This window comes from Stigmatopora argus, chromosome 12 (assembly GCF_051989625.1).
Source record: "Stigmatopora argus isolate UIUO_Sarg chromosome 12, RoL_Sarg_1.0, whole genome shotgun sequence".
In the NCBI taxonomy this organism is placed as follows: Eukaryota; Metazoa; Chordata; class Actinopteri; order Syngnathiformes; family Syngnathidae; genus Stigmatopora; species Stigmatopora argus.
Window position 1 is genome coordinate 4,787,807 of NC_135398.1, and position 21,396 is coordinate 4,809,202.

General features: G+C 41.6%; 4 protein-coding genes across 9 annotated transcripts in view; 2 read left to right on the plus strand and 2 right to left on the minus strand.

Annotated features, from left to right (window-relative positions):
• piezo2b (piezo-type mechanosensitive ion channel component 2b) overlaps positions 1 to 1,961 on the minus strand; it is a 50,096-nt gene extending 48,135 nt beyond the window's left edge. For all 4 annotated transcript variants that reach the window (XM_077615732.1, XM_077615734.1, XM_077615733.1 and 1 more), the window contains exon 1: positions 1,344 to 1,961. In XM_077615732.1, the coding sequence (XP_077471858.1) occupies positions 1,344 to 1,407 (64 nt within the window). In that variant the 5' untranslated portion in view covers positions 1,408 to 1,961. The remainder of the gene's footprint in view (positions 1 to 1,343) is intronic.
• A 1,907-nt stretch (positions 1,962 to 3,868) lies between these two features.
• On the plus strand, positions 3,869 to 6,170 carry LOC144086007 (cathepsin Z). Its single transcript, XM_077615739.1, has 6 exons — positions 3,869 to 4,055; positions 4,461 to 4,624; positions 4,691 to 4,870; positions 5,386 to 5,536; positions 5,606 to 5,771; positions 5,888 to 6,170. The coding sequence occupies exons 1-6, from the start codon at positions 3,907 to 3,909 to the stop codon at positions 6,002 to 6,004; spliced, it is 927 nt and encodes a 308-aa protein (XP_077471865.1). The 5' UTR covers positions 3,869 to 3,906; the 3' UTR covers positions 6,005 to 6,170.
• A 946-nt stretch (positions 6,171 to 7,116) lies between these two features.
• Positions 7,117 to 12,034, plus strand: mppe1 (metallophosphoesterase 1). The gene is made up of 9 exons (XM_077615738.1): positions 7,117 to 7,768; positions 7,833 to 7,941; positions 8,796 to 8,899; positions 9,034 to 9,114; positions 9,186 to 9,294; positions 9,357 to 9,419; positions 9,486 to 9,608; positions 9,681 to 9,821; positions 10,754 to 12,034. The coding sequence occupies exons 1-9, from the start codon at positions 7,497 to 7,499 to the stop codon at positions 10,931 to 10,933; spliced, it is 1,182 nt and encodes a 393-aa protein (XP_077471864.1). The 5' UTR covers positions 7,117 to 7,496; the 3' UTR covers positions 10,934 to 12,034.
• A 2-nt stretch (positions 12,035 to 12,036) lies between these two features.
• LOC144086003 (guanine nucleotide-binding protein G(olf) subunit alpha) overlaps positions 12,037 to 21,396 on the minus strand; it is a 34,603-nt gene continuing 25,243 nt past the window's right edge. For 2 of the 3 annotated variants that reach the window (XM_077615735.1, XM_077615737.1), the window contains exons 6-12: positions 16,529 to 16,583; positions 16,380 to 16,453; positions 15,404 to 15,462; positions 15,207 to 15,327; positions 15,000 to 15,130; positions 14,856 to 14,923; positions 12,037 to 14,141 (exon numbers count right to left, since the gene is read on the minus strand). In XM_077615735.1, the coding sequence (XP_077471861.1) occupies positions 13,995 to 14,141; positions 14,856 to 14,923; positions 15,000 to 15,130; positions 15,207 to 15,327; positions 15,404 to 15,462; positions 16,380 to 16,453; positions 16,529 to 16,583 (655 nt within the window). In that variant the 3' untranslated portion in view covers positions 12,037 to 13,994. The remainder of the gene's footprint in view (positions 14,142 to 14,855; positions 14,924 to 14,999; positions 15,131 to 15,206; positions 15,328 to 15,403; positions 15,463 to 16,379; positions 16,454 to 16,528; positions 16,584 to 21,396) is intronic. The other variant, XM_077615736.1, reaches the window with a different exon arrangement.

Below are 21,396 nucleotides of genomic sequence, written 5' to 3' on the forward strand. Positions count from 1 at the left end.
CTCTGACCCCGTCTGACAGATTTAAGCCCTGACCTTGCGTCTTTTATTTTAGCGGCTGTCATTTGCACATAAAAAAGTGACAAAGTTCCTTTTCCCCATAGAGCCAGGAAGACAACATTACTCCTTTGGGTGGATAATTTAACTTCTCGCAAATATTATGATGTTGGATTATTTTAGCCTCAAATAACATAATTTGCCAACAACAACAAAAGGCTAATTTAATAACATCCACCTTAAAAAATATCACAGTATGCAAAGGAACATGTAAGCCATTAAGTGGTAAAAGTCTTTTTTTCCCCAACGGTGCCTTGAAGGTAAGATTTTAATATAACACTAAAAAAATATGGTTATTCTTGTGATAGAAAGGTAAGTACAGATATGCTAAGGTAATTTTCTTTTTACAACGCAGTACCTCATGTTGGTCACTGATAATTTGTGATTTTGATGCAGGCAGGGTGGAAAAATGTAACACTTAATGTGACTGGTTTTCTATTTCTTTAGCATCCCCTGTGAATGACGGGCGACCAATCCGGGGTATTGTGTTCCTTTCGCGCATTAACAGCCAGTATATGCGCCAGCTGTCCATGTTATTAACAGATTTAACGTAGTCAAAAATAGATGGCTGAATGACTCGAGCAAAGGTTGAGAAAGATTGTGCCGTCATTAAAATGTTGCATTAAAAAATATCCATTTTCTTTTTACCTCAAGAGAAGTGCGTATGTTTAAGTTATTTTCCCAGGCAGTTAAGAAGGCAACATGAATCAAGCCAGTGGCTCCAAAAGTTAAAATTAAAAAAATAAAAACCTTTACACAGGTAAAGGAAAGTAACATTTAAAGGCTCCTTGTACTTGACAGTAAATTTAAAATATTTCCTTCATTAAATTGATTGGCCAGTCATAAATACTGTACATACTATAAATTTTAAACACATTTATACAGAACTTTGTAGTGTTTAGGGGTCCTAACATTCATTGTAATGTTATCAATTTTGTTTGTATTAATATATAATTGTTGTATCATTTTATTTCATAGTAAAACATCATTATAATGAAGAAAAATAAAGACTTGGTGTCCACATAGAGGCATTTTAAGTGATGAAGGCCCAATATAATGTCCACGAATTTAGATAATAGTTTTTTTTAAGTACAATAAATATTCAATGGCCCTATAAAAGGAATAATCAGAATGTAAATTCGCATTTAGCGTTAATTCCAAAGTTCTTTTGGGTAATTTTAGTGGAAGTGCATGGTGTAAACAAGGCGGTGACGTCACCCGCCACCCATCTCCATGCCGGAATGAAAAGACGACGTTTTGGGGGTAAAAAAAATGAATTAAAAACTCACCGCCCGCAAGGCAGGCTGGCAGCAGCAGCCTGAAGACCAGCCCGCACACGACCTCCGAGGCCATAGCTCCTCCGGCAACCAACAAGTAGCAAGTTTCGCTCGCTCTCGGTCGTCAGAGCCTCCCTGGCATCCCCTTGCCCCAAAAAGTGTGTCAAATTCCGGCTGCTGTCACGGCTGTGCGCGCCTCCTCATCAGTCGGTTGTGGCCGGGCGAGACACCTGAACGCCGGCTTGCTTGTCCAAAGCGGCGAGAGGAGGCGACTTCCACACTTCATTATCACAGTCCAAAACAGGCAACTCATGGCCAAAAAAACCACCAAAAACAAAAATACATTTTTTTCTCAACGTCGAAATTAAGTCATGTTAGCCACTCAGGTGGGCGAATACTCGTGCAAGACCGTTGGCGAAAAGAAGCAACAAGTTAACCCGTAGTGTATTGAACCAAAAAAAGCCTTTTCGTCAAGATGCCAAAGTGCTGCCGTTATTTTTCATTTAAAAAGGCGAAGTTCAACCTTTTCTTTCTCGTAGTGCCTCTCCGAGTGGATTTTAACACTTTTCAGTTGGAGCGTCCCACGCGTGGTCTGTGCGCGTCTTATCAGGAAAGCAACTTGTGATTGACATCTGTACTTGCCAATCAGAAGACGTCTCTTGGTAACGAGCTCAACCTTTTATTAAGATTGGCTGGAAAGGGGCGGGCCTGTGGACGAACACTGGTGGTCATCCTAATACTACTTCATTTTGTACCTTCCATACATTATATTTTCGCATTGCATGTTTAGAATGGTCAGAAATCAATGTTTATTCATTTGAAATTCGAATCCCAGTTCATTCAACACGCACAATTTAAAGATTTGCCCTGCTTACAAAGGGCAACAGCGCCGCTGATTGGTTTAAAACGGTATTACAAAACGTAATGCTCACTGGATTGAATTGAATGCTTTTATTGTCATTATACACGTTTAATGAGATTTAAAGCTTCACCACTAAGGGCACAAATAACAACAACAAACAAACAAAATAAATGATAAAAAAATCATCAATAAATAAGTAATAAATAAATAGTCTCCATAAATAAGTGGTCACATAAATAAGTAGGTACAAAAGTGACTTAAGTGGTTAGCAGCCTATGGGGTTTTAGTGCAGTACAAGATAAGTCTTGATTAGGTCCTCCTAGGTGCAGAACTTCAGTTGAGTATGGCGACAGTTCTTGGGAAAAACTTTCTTGAGTCTGTTTGTCTTGGCTGTTATGGTTCTTTTGCGCCTGCCAGGCACCGGGACACCCTGGCAAATGCCGATGTTGGGAGGGTGGTCGCATGTGATTTATTATTCATTCTGCGCTTAAGAGGGAGTTATTGAGTCACTCTCGGACACAATGGATCCCGCCCGTCTAGTTAAAACAGTGACGATGATTCAGCAACAAATGTGCCCTCGCATCTTCGGCCTAAATCACTGGCACGTGTCTCTTTCAAACCGTGATAAATTTGCATCGGCATCTAGAAGTTAAAAGCAAACTAAACGCATTCCAAAAAAAATCTATAATTTCAACATGTATGACTATGAAGATAGACCTATGCCAGTTTCACAGTCAGCAAATAAACGCATTCAGACACGTAAAAGCCAACCCATGCTATTTTCACGCAGAGACATTGCACAAAACTAGTTAGCCTCGAATTAAGAGCAAACTCCAATTTATTTCCCAAAGAGAGTAGGGTCAAAATGTTTCTTTTTCTCGGTAATGATGTTTTGTTTCCACTTAACACCGGAAGCCAACGGGAAAAAAAATGGGGCCAACGTGAGTAGTTACTTGATGGTGGGGAGCTAATGGGTTTCAATGACCACTTCTTTATTTATTGTTGTCATTTAGCGTTGGACGTCGGGAAGGAAACATCACACACCTGCGCCTAATGCACCCTTGCAAAAGTGTTTTTCTGTTGTTGTTTTTAATTGAAAAGGTTTTAAAAAATGAAATCTTTGAAATGTGGAGCAAAATAAATGAAAGAAAACACTTTCAAGATGTTAAAAGTATGTATTTAGCCACATACTGTTTATGCTTATTGATCATTATAGGGCCTGGCCCTATTTTGAGTTAAAAACAAAACAAAACAAAACTAGATTATAACTTGGCATCCGCATAGGTCAACGTCACATTTGGGTCATGTAATATTTGGTAGAAAACTGTGGCCCACATATGATCGTAGGGATGAAGTCAAATGAAACTAAGTACAGATATGAATCACTGCAGATGATGAGTGGGGGCTTCCAAATGCACATCTAATTGAATTACATCCTTAAACATTTCCAGTTCAGAACACACACACACCTCTATCTTGTATGCTGTACATTAGGTATAATGTAATTTAAATCGGAAACCAAGTTTGTCAAACTAAAGTTTACCGCTGAGGCTGCAAATTTACTAATTGACAGTGAATAGCAGAAGCTTCCCTAGCATTTAAAAGGTGCAGTTCACATACACTGCTTTTTTTCTTCTACATGTTGTTGTTGTGCTTGGATTGTCCGCTAGAGCGCGCTGGTGTACCTGCGAGTGACGTCAGCCAAATTTCAAGATGGCACTCTCCATAGCTGCACTTCCGCTCTTACGTTGTTGTTATTGTTGTTGTTTTATGTTGTTTTTAGTCATTAAATGCGCTGCTGCTCAACTTGTAAATGAACCGTGTTTCAAAGCCATCAATGACAGTTGGCCACAATTTGTTCGGTGAGTTCATGGATTATTTAATTAATTTCGTTGTTTTGCTGCTTTGTTTATCTTTTTTTCTTTCGTGTTTAACAAAGACCTGTTGGACCACATTGAATATTATTACCTCAAGCGAAATTAGTATTGGTAACGATATTTATTTTTAATGTTTTTAACTGATTATTATCATTATCAATTTCTACAAATAAATAAAAACAATCCATGGTTCATATGTTCAGGAACCACTATCTCCTTTTCAAGTGTTGCTGGACTGTATCACCATGTAAAATTATTTTTAAAAATACGTCAAGAGGAAGTCAAAAAACAAACATAATACAAATTACTTGGGGTGGGGGGACAAAAAGAAATCATTTTAAAGAGTAAAACTAACTGTACAATACATTTATTGTCCATTTTACATTTCAGGACACGCCCTCGGCCTCACGAGTACACAAAAACATCGGAGTTCCCGCGGTCTTGGGACTGGAGGAACGTAGATGGGCAGAATTACGTGAGCGTCACCAGGAACCAGCACATCCCGCAGTACTGCGGTTCCTGCTGGGCCATGGGAGCCACCAGTGCTTTGGCCGGTAACCGTGGTGACGACAAGGCGGAGACGTGACAAGGCGCTCACTTTTTTGTCTTTTTCGCTCTAGACCGCATCAATATTAAGCGCGGGGGTACGTGGCCCTTAGCGTACCTGTCGGTCCAGAACGTCATCGACTGCGGGCGAGCGGGATCGTGTTACGGGGGCGATGACCTGGGGGTCTACGCCTACGCGCATCAGACGGGGATACCGGATGAGACCTGTAACAACTACCAAGCCAAGAACCAGAGTACGCTATGCCTCACTCACCCATTAGGGGGCCGAAATTCATAATCTCAATAATATGAAATACCTCTAAACTCAAAATGATGTCAAATTTTGTCGTGTTTAAAAAAAAAAAGCCTGGCCCTGATTATTGTATTCTTTTCTGTTTACTTGTTGCTAGGCAGAATTCAGAATCTTAATATTAACAAATAGCTCTAAAGTGATCTTTGTCATGTAAAAATAAAATTATAAAACCATAAAAGCATGGCCATGATGGTCTGATTCATTTCTGGTTATTTGTTACTAGGCAAATTTTACGTATTTATCTTTAAAATCCAAAGATAAAATACCGTTCATGGGTTGGCTGCATTATTCTTTCACCCTTGAAAAATTCTTGTAAAGTGACACATTTTTGGAGTGCAAATGTAACTAAAAAACTGAAAATAAGATTCAAATACACACTGCTGAAATACTCGCATTGCACAGGCCTTATTTAACATGTTATTCTGTCTTGTTAAAAAATAAAATTTCTCATTTCAGGGTGCGAAAAGTTCAACCAGTGCGGCTCGTGCGCTTCCGCGGACTCGTGCAACGTGGTGAGGAACTACACGGCATGGAAAGTGGGCGATTACGGCAGAGTGTCCGGGAGAGACCACATGAAAGCGGAGATTTACATCAACGGGCCCATCAGGTGACTTACCACTAGAAGCCAGAAGAGGGAGACAAAGCGCTGAAAACATCTTCTCTCTTTTGTGTCCAGTTGTTCTCTGATGGCCACCGAAGGCCTGGAGGGGTACTCGGGGGGCCTCTTTCACGAGTTCCACCCACTTTCGCTGCCCAATCACATCGTGTCCGTGGCCGGCTGGGGCGTCGCGGATGACGGCGTGGAATTCTGGATCGTTAGGAACTCCTGGGGAGAGTTTTGGGTGGGTTTCCTGCACACAAAAATGGCCAGTCAGACACCAGAGTTACTCAATGGGGGGCTTTGACGGCGATTGACGTTCAATCTGGTTGAAGTTTGAATTCCTCTGTTGTTTTTCAGGGGGAACGTGGCTGGGCCCGAATCGTCACCAGCGCCTTTAAAGGCGGCAAAGGCAACTGGTTCAATTTGGGGATTGAGAGGCGATGTGCGTATGGAGATCCTATTGTTACTATTTAGACAGTTAGTATTTTTATTATGTGGTGTAAAGCAAATAACTTGTGTGCTTCCCCCAATGAATTTTGTAATCTTAGTCTATTTTCTGGTACGCTCAAGCAGAATTGAATTTTGATGATGATTTGCTATGGTGGGGGAAATACATTGATTAATAAAAATAATACTCTCATCATTGTGGTATTTCATAATTTCAATTTATATTTCTTTAATATTGTATTTATCTAGGTATTTTTTGGTTTTGCGATTTGTTGCCATTTTTAAAATCATTTAACTCTTTCATGCATGAGTTGTTTTTTAACATTTGAGTTTGAATGCATTCTTTGGAACATGTATTTTTTTATTTTTACTTGTATTTAGTCTATTATTCCACAGGGGACAGCAGTGCAAAACAAAAAGTATAATTGAAATCAGTAAATTAAAAAAAATGAGATCAAATTGAAAATCTAATGATTTCATTTATTATAATGACATTCAAGCACCGGTGAATTTTAACACTACCTAAATTTACACTTACACTTGGATTGCTTCTATTTTGGAATGTATATAATAAGGTGAGGCAATCATGAGGATGTCACATGATTCTACACCATCCTTCCTCTTTTTGAATAATGTTGAGGAATTTTTTTAGAATGTGAGAATTTCAACTTTCAATTCGAATGTGAAGACAATGAAGAAAAAAACAACAGAGCTGCTTTTGTGCAGAAGTTGGACACGTGAAAGGCTGCTTTTGTCTCTTTCCCACACACGCAAAAATGTTGTGTTGCGAGTACTGGAACATCTGGAAGCCGCGGGGCCTCCGCCCACATTTTTGCTTTTTAACCTCTCTCTCGAGCCCCAAAAATTGATTTTCCAACCCTTTAACGGCAATAGAATGATCGCTGCCATCCCTCCCAGTCCAAAGGTCTTGGTCGCCTACGCAGCGGCGGTGGATAAGCGTTACAATTTTATCGTAAAGACGATAAAAGACAAAAAAATATCCGAAAGACCGGTCGAGCTGGTAGTTTGCGCAGAAGCACGTGCCAGCAGAACCAGTCCGTGCGCAATTTTTAATCCCATTAATCCCATTGGTCCATCTGTTGCCATCGTGTGCGCGATGACGTGGCAACAAAAGAGACGACGGACTTTGACCAACTCTTTGTAGCCTACTTTGCCTTCATTGGCTTTGACATCACATATCGCTGAGTGGAATGCAAATAAAGCATTGCACAATGACCTAGAAACCGGAAATGGGTTGCAAGTGCAACCGCAGCTTGACGTTCGGAGCTCCGCTCTCTCCCTCTCTCTCTCTCTTGCTCTCTCAGCGTTCCATCTTTGTTTTTCTCCCCCCCTTTTTCACACGACACCTTCGTCTGACGCCATCGTGAGTGCCACCGAGCGGGGTTTTCTTCGAGAGGAGAGGAAAACAATGAAAAGCGGAGGAGGAAGAGGAGGAGGAGGATGAGAAGATGCCTGATGGGCCGCTCCATCATTTCGTGAGGAGGAGGGGGAGGCGGCCATGTCCAGATTCGGCGGCAGATGGCCGCTGGCCAGCCTGCTGCTTTTGCTCTCGCTTCTCCTCGGCGGCGCCTTCTTCTTCTGCGAGTATCTCATCTACTTCCCCGCCGTCCTCAAGTGCGGCTGGCCGCGCGTGGAGCGCCCGCGCGGCGGCGGTGGAGGAGGAGGCGTGGAGGGTGGGCCTCCGGACTCACCACCCCTCCGAGCCATGGTGCTGTCCGACACGCACCTGCTGGGGGCCGTCGGCGGACACTGGTTCGACAAACTGAGGAGGTAAGACGGCGCCGATCGACTGGACGGGATCCCCATCGAGCGGGGGTGCTTTGCGCATGCGCAGGGAATGGCAGATGGAGCGCGCCTTCCAGACCGCGCTGTGGTTCCTCCAACCCGAGGTGGTCTTCATCCTGGGAGACATCTTCGACGAGGGAAAGTGGAGCTCGCAGAAGGTGAGGGACTCAGATTTTTTTGGGCCCAAGATGGCGGTCAAAATGGGATTATTGGAGGTCTAGCGCCGTCGGGCCTCCCAGTTTAAGTGAATTGGATGTCAATTGGTCAATGGCAGGTCTTGAGTTGCGCAAGTTGAAAAATAGGATAACTTTAGTGTCTTATTGGAAGTTTGAATGGTATTTGTTTTATTAACTTTTAATTCATTCACAATGTTATTCGTCCATTATACGGTATGACTATAAAAATCGTGTGCGGTCGATTGGTCGCCGGTCTTTTGGTCGCCCGGACCGCGACAACGGGCGACCAAAAGACCGACGACCAAAAGACCGGCGACAAAACAAGGTCAAACAACACGGTCTACGCATAAATAAAAGCCAACAATGGCCATGAGCAGTTTCACTGAGCCGACGTGTGAGTGTATAATAAGAGTTTGTATGTACATGCGTTGTCCCTTTAAGAAGCTACGTCAGTCCGGGAAATTTGGAGCTTTTCTTTAGCCTAATAATTACTAGGGCATTAAGTATGACTAAATAGTAATTCGCAGTTTGTATTTAGGGAATTTGAGCAACGATTTAAATGGTAATTATCAATAACCTTCCGGGCGACCAAAAGATTGACGACCAAAAGACCGGCGACCAATCGACCGTGTACCATAAAAATAAAGATCAATCATTTGAAAAATTTACTATAATTAATAATACATTATACAGGGTGACAAAATAAACAGGTTCCACCTTTGCATAGGTGTTATTTCTTGATTATCTTACACAAATAATAGAGTGCTGTGTTTTAAAAAGTTTCTCCAAAAATCAAGAAATGACATTTTACCAAATAAATGTTGTTTCCCGAGCAGAATTGGGAAGACGACGTGCGGCGCTTCAAGAGGATGTTTCGGCACTCAGGGGACACGGAGCTGGTGGTCCTGGTTGGGAATCACGACATCGGCTTCCATTATGAGTAAGGGCACACTTGGTTGTGCAAATTCGTGAAAATCCTATCCTGAATTAGAACAAAGTGTGCCAAATAGACCTATTTTTTTTGCACTTACTCAAATGAAAACATTGAAATCCGTGCATCTGCGCCCCCTGCAGGATGGACTGGTTCAAGCTGCAGCGCTTCGAGAAGGTCTTCAACGCCTCCTCCACCAGAATGATGACCAAGAACGGCGTCAAGTGAGGCGCCCGTCGTTTCCCACGAGAAAAACATTGTACGGAGCACTCAGTTGACGTGCGGCTTTTTCTAGTTTCCTGTTGGTGAACAGCGTGGCGCTGCATGGCGACGGTTGCCCCATCTGCCAATCCGTGGAGAAGGAGCTGGCCAGAATTTCCGGGGACCTCGACTGTTCTCTTCAGGCAAGTGGGGCACAAGGAAGTGCAGCAGAACCCAACCATAACCAGCGCAATCTTCTTTGCAGAATTCGCCAGACGGCTGCGAGGATGCGCACGTTTACCCTCCTACGGCACCCATTATGCTCCAGGTATCACTTTTCTTCATTTTCTGAAAGTCAAATTGATATTTTTGAACTTTCAAATTGTCTGTGCAGCACTACCCGCTGTACAGAGTTAGCGACGCGGGCTGCACGGGTGCGGACGCCGCGCCGCCAGAAGAGCGAAAACTTTTGTTCAGGGAGAAGTACGACGTGTTGTCCAAGGAAGCCTCCCAGAAGGTGAGGACCGCTCTCAAATTGTCATTGAAAAGATGATGAGGAGAGTTTTTTAAGTTTGTCGGGCATCCCCAGCTGCTGCAGTGGTTTAAGCCCCGCCTGATTCTGAGTGGCCACACCCACAGCGGATGTGAGGTCATCCATGACAACAAGTACCCGGAGGTCAGCGTGCCGTCATTTAGCTGGAGGAACAGGAACAATCCCAGCTTCATCCTGGTGGGTGTCCACCTCCTCTTCCTAAAATTGTTGACTACTAGGTTGCGTGACCGGACGTTTGGTCGCCCGGACGTTTGGTCGCCCGGGTGAATATAATTTTGAGAGCTGGTTTCAACAGTAGATATTTAGATATTAAACTCTCTCTCATGAATATAATTTTGAGAGCTGGTTTCAACAGTAAACTCTCTGTCATGTTGTCAAACGTCCGGCGACCAAACGTCCGGGCGACCAAACATCCGGGCGACCAAACGTCCGGGCGACCAAACATCCGGGCGACCAAACGTCCGGGCAACCAAACGTCCAAGTACCCTAGGTTGCATTGCTTCTTTCACAAAATTCTTGTAGGAGTTCAACATTGATAAAAAGCTCATTAACGTATGAACCTTCAAAAATTGGAAATACAATAGTTGTAATGTTATGATTATTCTACATATTAAAATGTTTATTTACTTTAAATGATCAAAATTGTGACTAAAAAAGTGATTTAATTGCCATTCTTCAATTAACTTTTTTAAAACTCTGGCTCTACTCTGAATACCCTAAATCATAAATCCTTTAAAATATGCATTTAAAAAAATAACTTTCCTTACTCTTATAATGTGAATTATGTGTACCAGGATACATTTCTGCGCTAGTTTTACGTCATTTTTTGGGGTGGCAACATTTACTCTAGATAACAACAAAAACTGACAATATTGAACATATTCAGTGAGTTTAGCATCAAATAACACTTTCAAGACGAAAGTACTGCGAACAAGAGCTTTTTCCCCACGTGTTTTCCCATCTTTTCGTCGTTCGATAAACGATGCTAACCCGTTAGCATGTGTGCCATCACATCAAGTGGCTCTTTAAATGGACCGTTACTTCTCTCCCCCCACCCGCCCCCCCCCCCCCTCCCCCTCACACCTGTCGCCCCTTACTCTCCCCAAAAGGTGTCCGTTTCACCGGGGAGCTACGCGCTGTCCAAATGTTTCTTACCGGAGGAGAGCACCGTCATCGGCGTGTACAGCTTGGTCGGCGCCTGCTCGATGCTGCTCGTCGTGGCGCACTGCTTGTGGATGAAGGGCCTAATGCAGTGCCTCAGCCTAGTAGGGAAACACAAGTCTATTTGAAAACTACATTACCCATCACCCCTCGCGCTCTGATGCCGGAAGCGGTGTCGTCCTGGACGTTCCCAAAGAAAGAATGAATGGTCTTGTTTGGGTTTATCTGAACCGTTTACAAAGCAAAAAAGTTCATTTGAAAATATTTTTTTAGGATTTTAAACGTGTTATATCGGTGACGTGGGTAATGGTTTGAATATTCCAACGAATTTGACAGTAATTATCAAGTCATTAAATTAGAATTAACTGGGAGTATCCAATGACCCGAAACTGACTTTTCAGCACTTTGCCTCGTTTCTGGGTTTCAAGAAACATTTTTAAGATGATCACCACTGTTAATTGTATATTTTAAGTGTCGGACATGCTTTGATGTAATTCACTGTAAACAGGAAAAACTATGGTTGCACATTGTTATTGTTTCTGATCTGATTTTTTTTAACTTTCTGTGCCAGATATTTGTGAAGGTTCTCACACATTTGCAATCAATTGTGCAGTAGTAAATCATCTTTCAACACCTGACTGGAGTTTCATGGTAAAAATGCTTGATTACACGATGCACACTATCACATTTTATGAACTTAAATGACACGAATTCATTAAACAGCTTCTTTTGAAGAAATAATGTTATGCCATATTCATGGGGCTTAATCTATGCACTTGTCTAAGCAAACTAATTCCACAGTTTGAAGGAATTTCATATGTGCAATTTGTTAGCATCAACTATAATTTGGAGCCAAACATGATTAAAAAATCTTCAAGGTTTTAGTGTTTTAAGTGACAATACAACATACTTTATTTTTAACTACTGAATTGCTAATAGCAATGGCAGCTACTGAGGGGAAAAATGAATATTTCTGAGGAAAGGGGCAGATCATTTTGATTTTATAACCATCCAAGACACATTTTTACTCATGTTTGGTTTCATAAACATAAGGCAGTTGCGCCTCATATTTTTGGGGTCAACAATTTTCAAACTTTTTAAGTTACTCTATAAAAAAATGTGTGTTAAATAGAACCTGTTTCATGGAACAAATCTTGATAACATCCAAGCGTCTATTCCATTTAGGACACACAGATTATACTCTTATAAATAAAGCAAAATAAAAAGAACCTCCTCTAATGTGCCTCTTTATTTTAAAGAAAAATAAAAATGTCATTTCATCGTCCTCCCCCAGCAGTCCAAGACGACTGTGTGTGTATGTGTGTGTGTAGGGAGAAGACGTTTGTGTGTATGTGTGTGTGTGTGTGTGTAGTGTAGGAGAACAAAAGGCTGATGTTGACTTCTTTTTTGGGTTTTTTTGTACAAGGAGAAGAGCTCGTCTTGTTGGGTGCTGCTCACACATTCATAGTGCCTGTGCCTGTATCGCATATGGCTCCCATAGGACCCCCACCCCAAGCGGCCCTCCCCCACCCCCAAACATGACCAATATTGCACACGCTCATTTATTCATCTCCATTCTAGACATGCTTTCCTATGTGTGTATGTATACATATTTAGCGTATACATACATAGGTATGTACACCTAGGCACACACATAATTAAACATGTATAATTGTACATATATATTTATATAGACCTATAAATTTACATGTACATACATTTATAAAATTCTTTTTCCCGCACATTCATACACGCACGCGCACACACAACGCGTGTGTGGGTCTATGTACACAAGATCTTGCACTCACTTAAAAAATAAAAGGAAAAAATGTTGGTTCCTATGAAAACAACACCAGGTTGTAATTTGGACACTTTCAATGGATTCCCAATGTGTATTTTTTTTAAAGCTGTGAAATTAATTATAGTCATCATAATACAATTAAACAAGAGGGCAACATAAAAATCCCTCCCAAAAAAAATCAAATCAAATAAAAAGGCAATGGTGCTGCAACATGTGGTCCTTACTGCAGGTAAGTGGTTAATTTGCATAATGTATATTTTCAGGATCCTTTCCCTAGTTTTGTTTTTGTTTCATTTTTCAATAAACAGCAGTTTATTTTGATTTTTTTTTACAAACCAGAAAAAACTAAACTCTACAGAGAAAGTTCCCTCGAACCACACCCTTCGTGCAGTCTCCCCATTTTGCTGCCAACAAAAAAATAAAACCCCGATGAAAGGGGGAAAGGGGGGGGGGGGTGTTTTTGACATCAAGCTGTACAGCGCGGTCGAAAAACATTACTTACATCTGAGCTCGTTTTTTTGTTTTTTGTTGTCGTTTTTTTTTTTTTTTTTTTACAGGTACAGCCATAATCAAGGCACAAAGATCTACAAGTAGATTTGTTTTTTTTTTCTTTTCAATTGAACTTGTACAAAATAATATTACACTTTACAGTCTGTACAGGGGAATTCCACCTTGCACAGTGTACAAGAAAAAAAATGAGGGGGGGGAAGAGAAAAGAAAAAAAAAAAAAAGGAATACATTTTCAACTCCCCTCCCCGCAGTTAAAAGGATGGTATGCGTGTTTAGGTGTGTGCGTGTGCTGGGTCGGGATCCGAGTCTGCGGAGGGGGCGGGGCTAAAGTGCACGTAGCAGCGGCGGCGACGGCGGCAGCGGCGGCTCCTTCGGGGGAACAAAATCCTTCCCAATTTTTCGTCAACGTGCATCCCGTCTCTCTTTTTCTCTCGGTCCACAAAGCGTTTTCTTTTTGTGTGTTTCTTTGTTTGTACCCCCCCTTAAAAAAATTGACGGGTTAATAAATATCGCATTGATGCTACATTGTGTGTTCCTCTTGTGTGTGGGGGGGGGGATAATTCAAATCATCTAGGAGGGGGGGGGGGGGGGGTAAGTAACCTGATGCAAAGTGCATTTATCGCTTCATTCGCACGGTCCTGTGGGGGTCTTCATGTATCCGAAAAAGAGAGGGGTGGGGGCAAAGAAATTGGAGGTAGCCAGAAGCCTAGTGGAATGACAAAAATAAAAAGGGGGGAAAAAAAGATCAAAGGAATCAATTGAATCTTCTCGTCGCAGAGGAACCCCCCCCCCAAAAAAGCCAAAGAAAAAGAGGAGGAGAAGAATTTGACACACTTCAGTAGTACTTGATGGTCCTCGGGAGGAGGCGGGAGGTCTCATCACAAGAGTTCGTACTGCCGCAGGTGCATTCTCTGGATGATGTCCCGGCAGTCGTTGAAAACCCGCCGGATGTTCTCCGTGTCCACGGCGCAGGTGAAGTGCGGGTAGCAGTAGTGGCGACCGTCGCCGCTCGCCGTGCTGATCCGCTGGGGATGGGGAAACAGACGTGATGGTCACTCGAAAGGGTCAAATTTAGGGTCACGGAGTTTGATGTTTGAGGAGGGAAGGGGTGGCAGATTACCTCAACATTTCAGTAATTGAGAGAAACTTAAGACTGAGTTTGAAAAAAGGAACATTGTTGCGTGTGTGCGCAACATGACCACAGGAGGGCAGCACTTCGCAGAGAAGTGAAAGAAGAACGCTTTTATGATGTCTTTTTTGCCAGTTGCTAGTCTATATAACTTGTTTTTGGCCGGGTACAAAGTGCATGTTTTGTTATATTTAAGAAATGTGGTGATGTTTGTGTGTCTTAATTATGCTTTTGAGAGATAAATAAGGCAAATTGATGCTAATTTGAGTTAGCGCTTGAAATATTCTATTGTAAATTCGCATTAAGCTAGCAGGAGCGTTAGCATATTATAATCCTTTTCCTTGTTATGTTTTACGGTGCTGTTGAACTCAACTGGAGTGAAAATACACTAGCCTCCATAGCTAAATGTGCACGACAGGTCATTAACGGGTTAATGAGACAAATATGTACATTTCATAATAGCCGACGACCATCTTTAAGAGGAAATGCATCTCTCATGGGCCAATTTTGTGCACCGATCCGAGATTGTTTCATTCATAACTCATTTTCCAGGTCAAATAAATACACATTTTTCACTACCAAGTTACTAAATCTAAACATGTCTACTTACAAGAAACTCGTCTCGGATGAAGAACTTTGCTCTCGTCACTCTCGGGTCCTCGCCGGGTTCGGGAGTTGCTGGAGCGAAAACAGACTGTTAGTCAACGTGCGGAAGAAACGCTGGCCGCCACGGTCGCGATCGACTCGACGCCACCTTCATTTGGTATGGTGTAGCGGGCGTATTCGGGGAAGTAGTCTTCGATTTTGGATTTTCCCGCTAACACTTTCTCGGCGAGCATGTCTTGCTTGTTGAGGAAAAGGATGACGGAGATGGTGCGTAACCACCTGTTTCAAAGTCAGCCGACGGCGTGAGCAAGGGAACGGCAAAAAGGACGGCGAGGGGATAGTAACTCGCACTCGCCTGTTATTCCAAATACTGCGGAAGAGGTCAAGGGCTTCCCGTAGCCGATTGGTGTTGTTGTCTTCCCTTATTACCATGTTGTAGCTGCTGCTCGCCACCACGAAGATGATGGCCGTGACGTCTGTGGAGGGGGACAACCGTGACGTGAGTCGGGGAATGGGAAAGCCGGCCGGCTGGGCGCTAGCTGTGCAACTCACCGTTAAAGCACTGGATCCATTTTCTCCTCTCGTCCCGCTGACCTCCGACATCGAACATGCTGCGAGAAGAAAAGAGTTGTGAGGAGCTCAAAAACATTTTTTTCAGTTTTTTGTTATATCTCCATTTACAAATGATTATAGAATTATGTTAATTTTTGAATTGAATGCATATAATGAAAAAAAGCTTCACCACCAAGTGCACAAATAACAACAGACAAATAAATAATCAATAAATAATAATAAACAGTCAATACGTAATAAATAAATAAGTAGTCAACATAATAAATAAATAAATAAGTAGTCAACATGATAAGTAAATAACTAAGTAGTCAACATGATAAATAAATAAGTAGTAGTCAACAATATAAATAAATAAGTAGTAGTCAACAATATAAATAAATAAGTAGTAGTCAACAATATAAATAAGTAGTAGTCAACAATATAAATAAGTAGTAGTCAACAATATAAATACGTAGTAGTCAACAATATAAATACGTAGTAGTCAACAATATAAATACGTAGTAGTCAACAATATAAATACGTAGTAGTCAACAATATAAATAAGTAGTAGTCAACAATATAAATAAGTAGTAGTCAACAATATAAATAAGTAGTAGTCAACAATATAAATAAGTAGTAGTCAACAATATAAGTAAGTAGTAGTCAACAATATAAATAAGTAGTAGTCAACAATATAAATAAGTAGTAGTCAAGATAATACATTAGTAGTCAAGATAATATATAAGTAGTAGTCAAGATAATATATAAGTAGTAGTCAAGATAATATATAAGTAGTAGTCAAGATAATAAATAAGTAGTCAACATAAATAAGTGGTCACATAAATAAGTAGGTAGTTACATAAATAGGTAGGTCACACATAAGTAGGTAACAGGACATCAATAAATAGGTGGGTATTTAATACTATAATGAGTAGTTATCACGAGCGGTTGACTTGTTTTGTGTGGCCGGACTTACTGAAAGTTAACTTTATCTACTTGGAACCTCGTCTCGAAAATCCCTGAAGTTAACACTCGGCAGCGTAGCAGGTCCTGAAAAATAAAAGATGGCGTCACGGCAAAAAAAACAAGGTGAAACGGCGAGTTAGCGCGTGCGGCGAAACCTACTTGGTCTGTCGGCGTGTAGTCGCTCTGTCTTACTGAGTCAATTCTGTCCAGGAAACTGCGTAGACAAAATAAAAGGAAAACATTTTTCAATGATACAAGCAGATAGCTTTTTTAAATAAATAAAAATCAGTGAGCTATAGTTGCTTTATCAAGATAAGACCTTTTGATCGGTTCAACAAGGCGAGGCCTCTGAAGCCATTGTTTCCCATAATGCATTTGGGAATCAAATTGGCATGTTTGACAGGCGGGGAGGGGGTGCAGGAGTGCCTATTGTCCACACGGGGGCAGCGCTGCTCACTTTGTGCTATTTTTGGTCCCCCCCTCCCCTCTCCAGATGGAGTGATTACATAAGGCAAGACTGTGTTCAGATGATAGCATAGGACGCTAACGTCAAGAGCCTAGCTTAGGACACAAGAGGCCAAACCCAGGCCTGGCTTGGTGTCCAACATACAAGCATGACTCCCCCAAAAAATGCAATCACCCCGATGAGCATTTGCTTTCATTTGAATGTTAGGAAAATAACAAACAAGCGACACATCAAGAGCAATGCTAACGCAGGACACTTGAAATGTTAGCTTCTCTTTTTCAAAAACATCAAATTGTGTTTGTTTTAAAACCCTTTGAAGGGCAAAAGACTATGACAAGTAACAAAAAAAACTCTTTAGAGGGGAAGTGACTATTTTTGATCATTTAAACTAGTTAGATTAGTGTTTTGGTACTGGTCTTTCCCAGACAGAAACCAGTATGAGCTGGATTCCTTAGCATTCACTGCCATCGACAACACGAGATGCCCAATCCATTTTGACTGTAAGGGCTGGAGGCGATCAAATGATTGGACGTTTCGCGCCATTGTCATTACAGCTAATTTCACTGCCAGCCTTCAATGAGTCCCCTATGAAAGGTTAATAGACTTTTTAAAAACAGCTTTTAAGTTAGCAGCCACTTAAAAAAAACATGAAAGAAAGCAACTTGTCAGTTTCCTGTTTTATTTTGGTTATTTCCCTTAAAAAAAAACAATATACTGTATATATTCACCCCGAAGATATTACACAGAAGGGATTGTGTGTTGTGTTACCGCAAGTTTAGAGTTCTGATTTCACTTTAGTTTTAAAATGCGAACAGCCCTTAAGCTTGTCATATTCCAAAATATTTTTTTGTTGTAATTGTAGCAAGACAGTTGACTATGTGCATTTTTTTCCGCCTTTTCTTGAGCGTGAGACAGCAAAATGGAGACAGAGATATTTGACATGGGGGACGCCTCGGGCCCCATGCAGTCGGGGTCTCACATTGAAGCAAAAACCAAAAAAAAGGATCAGGGTGAAACGGAGCACTTTGTACTTGACCAAATACTGTAAGTGAGCGCCACTAAAAACAATTAGGACTGTAACACTCCATGTGTTCATTTGGTAATTGGCTTGACTTTTTGCAAATAGAGCGGCGTCTTTAATTAGCAGCGCGCGTGGAGGTCCGATCAATAGTTTCCATATTTTGAGCGGCATGGGCCGGAAGCAAAATGGACTCTTTCACTTTAGCCTCTCCCCCGTTGTCGGGCGGGCGAACAACTCGCCGGGAGCGCCGTCACATGGACGGACGGCGAGAGAGAAAGAGAGACCGCCTTGTCATGAACAATGTCTTTTTAACTAACACGAGATGAAGTTTTTTTTTCATATCGGCGTGACTACAACAATTTGTAATGTGGGGAAAATGCTGGCCACCGGAGATGATTGCGAGGAAGTTTTTTTAAAACTCATTTTGCTACTATAGACGGTGCTAGATGTCCAATCCATTTTGACTGGGAAATGCTAGCAGTCAATGATCGCAACTAATGCCTTTGACGGTGCTATATGTCCAATTTTGAGGTCTCGTGCCGGAATAAAGTTTCATCTAATCGAATACATTGATCAAAAATCATTTCTATGCAGTTTTGTTTAATAAAAAATAAATACAATCGATCAAATGCAATTAAATTGTGGTAGCATATCATTTCAGCAAAGCGGTCCAAATGATATCACACTGCCATGCTAATACAGATGCTAACGCAGATAGCGCACTAGGCTGCTGTCCATATTTTTTAATGCTATTCGCTTATTTTACGATCATAGTCGTAGTGAAAATAGGATTAAAACAATCAGTATGAGCAATATTATCGTATCTTCACGACTATAAGACACACTTAAAAGTCTTAAATTTTCTCTGAAAATAGACAGGGCGCCTTATAATCCAGTGTGCTTTATATATGGGGAAAAAAATTAAAATGTGTCATTCATTGAGGGCGCGCCTTATAGTCGTGAAAATACGGTACTCTCAGGGGAGTCAACAGGTCCATTCATCGATGACCTCATTTAATACACCACGAGGTCCAAACATTACAACGAGCACAATAATAAACATCTGGCCAACCTACATAGAAGCGATACGCTACGCACCGTGATAAACTGGTGTAAGCAATCGAGACGGCAACCATATTGTCCGGCGGGCCGGCCCACGGAAAGATCTCCGACGAACAGAAACATTTCCGTACGGACGAGATGGATCGCCAAACGAAACCGATCCATCAGCAACTCGGTGGACGCGGTCTAAAAATAGCAGCGGCGGAACGGAGGCACTCCAAAAAGTCAAACCAAATCGGGTGTAAACAAAAAGCGGCTGTTCAATGTCAAGGCCGCCACGTTCCGGCCTTCCTCGTTGCCAAGCCCGAAGGCATCACATGCTAGTGAGCTTTGCGCTGGTCAATATCCTGCTTAAAATAGAGGAAAACGCTCTTGTGGAGAATAAAAACTCAAAAATCAATGACGCCGAGGCCGTGCCCGAAAAAAAAAAGCGGGCAAAAATAGAGCCGCCCAGACAATTAAGTAGTGGTTTTAAAATGGCCACCAGAATATTTAGACTCTGGAATATAAATTGATTTGCATTACAGTTAATAATGATGAGTCCTTTTTTTATTCTAATGAATCCATACATTTCTGGAGGACCACAAGTTGCTCTGATTATTAACATATATACATATTATAACATATTAACATTTTATAATCAATTTCTTGAAAAACCTGGTGGCCCGCCAGGCTCATAAAGCACTGCATAATACCACAACATGAAAAATGAATTGAACAGCTGTGCAGACTATTTTTAGGATAACTTAAATTCGACGAATGTCAGAAATTAGTCTAATAAGTTCAAAACCAGTCTACAAAACACATTGCCCCATGAAAACTGACTTAAAAAAAACTTTTAAGACCACTCAAATGTGATTTTTCGCGTCCAATATCATAGTTAACGTAGCAAAAAAACAACAACCGTTCCCCCAACCGCCAATTTCATTCCCATTTCCACCCGAGGCTTCTCAACAACGTCTGCTATTGCACCCAGCGTCCTGCGAGAGGCACAGTTACTCCCACTACGACAAGTCGGCGGCAATAGCAACACGCTGACCCTGCCTGCTTTTAGCAGCTGGGTTCCTATGGCAACCCCGGTCGGTCCGTACCACTCGTCGCCCCCTATCTCCACAGGCCGCTCCGGAGGCATCCTGCCGGTGCCGCTTGGGAACCCGACGGGACCGTTCTATGAAATCCGGCGACCATTTAAAAGCCTCGTTGCGTTTGTTTACTCCGTCAACAAAATTCTACGGTCAAAGTGACCCGCTGCTGGGCCAGTGACTTGAACTCATTAGCGGCCAGTGATGGCGAGGGATGGCGCTATCAAATCACAGTCAATGGCAATGAAATATGAACACGCACGTAACATTGCGGGGGGTTCACATCAAAATGTACTCAACACATAATTGAACGCTATCAGTAAACGTGAGCTAATTGTTCACGTGACTTTGAGTTGGCTTGCAACAAAGTGGAAACGTGCTAAGCGGGGTTGCCATGTTGTTTTGCACTTGTGGCACACCCCTAAAAAAAAAATGCAATTTTTCTTAGCGGAATAGATAAACCGACTTAAATATACCCTGACTGCGTAGGTCCAGAAAAATACACTTATAAAAAGAAAAAAATATTTTAGAATTTTGTTTCCAAGAAAACCAAGGGGGAAAGAAATGCTAAATGAGTTAGCATCCAATCTATTTGAGCTAGGAGATCTGGCAGCAAATGAAGAAATGTTTATTCATTGGCAGCCATTTAGAAGAAAATATTGTTGTGACTTACGTAGAAAATTTGAATAAAACTTTACGCTTCTTAAATTCTGTCAATGTTTTTAACTTATAATTGATAAAGATGTTGACTGTCATGGCACCGTTAACATGGGTCCATATGATTAAAAAAAACATGATACAAATTAGGGGATTAAGGCTTTAATGCTTCCAATTGTCCAAATATTGATCATCTCTTTCATTACGAGGGCGTGCCAATGATTTGAAGTAGCTTCCCATTAATCCCAGCAGATCAGGTAGACGAGACTAGGAGGTGATTTGATGTGAGAGTGATTAAGGGGATAATGCTAATGGAATTATGCAAGCGACACCGCCACAATTTAACTGGAAGGGTGGCAGCTTGCAGTGGATTTCTGACACACCAGAGCAATCATACAATCATCATGTGACCCCAATCTGGGACGCACGCGCAAGTCATTCCGACCCGTTGGTTGAATTTCCCATAATTGTAGTCTGAAGAAATCATGGATCTGGAATAGATTACGGTATTTTTCAAAGTATAAATTGTACTGACCCCTTAAAAATGTACAATGGGGGGGATTTGATTTTATCAGAGACCAAAAAACCCACAAACATGCAAAACCAAATACATAATATATACTTATATTACGTAAAATTAAGAACAACATATAAATATAGCCAAAACAACACAACCCACAAAACAAGTTGACCCAACTCTCACAGGCACTCCACAAATCACTGCCAAACGCGTCTTCAT

Coding starts and splice junctions, on each gene's coding strand:
- LOC144086007 (XM_077615739.1), top strand. CDS start 3,907: ATGGCACTCTCCATAGCTGCACTTCCGCTCTTACGTTGTTGTTATTGT. Junction 4,871..5,385: donor CTACCAAGCCAAGAACCAGA/GTACGCTATGCC, acceptor TTCTCATTTCAG/GGTGCGAAAAGTTCAACCAG. Junction 5,537..5,605: donor TACATCAACGGGCCCATCAG/GTGACTTACCAC, acceptor TTTTGTGTCCAG/TTGTTCTCTGATGGCCACCG.
- mppe1 (XM_077615738.1), top strand. CDS start 7,497: ATGTCCAGATTCGGCGGCAGATGGCCGCTGGCCAGCCTGCTGCTTTTG. Junction 7,769..7,832: donor TGGTTCGACAAACTGAGGAG/GTAAGACGGCGC, acceptor GCGCATGCGCAG/GGAATGGCAGATGGAGCGCG. Junction 9,295..9,356: donor ACCTCGACTGTTCTCTTCAG/GCAAGTGGGGCA, acceptor TCTTCTTTGCAG/AATTCGCCAGACGGCTGCGA.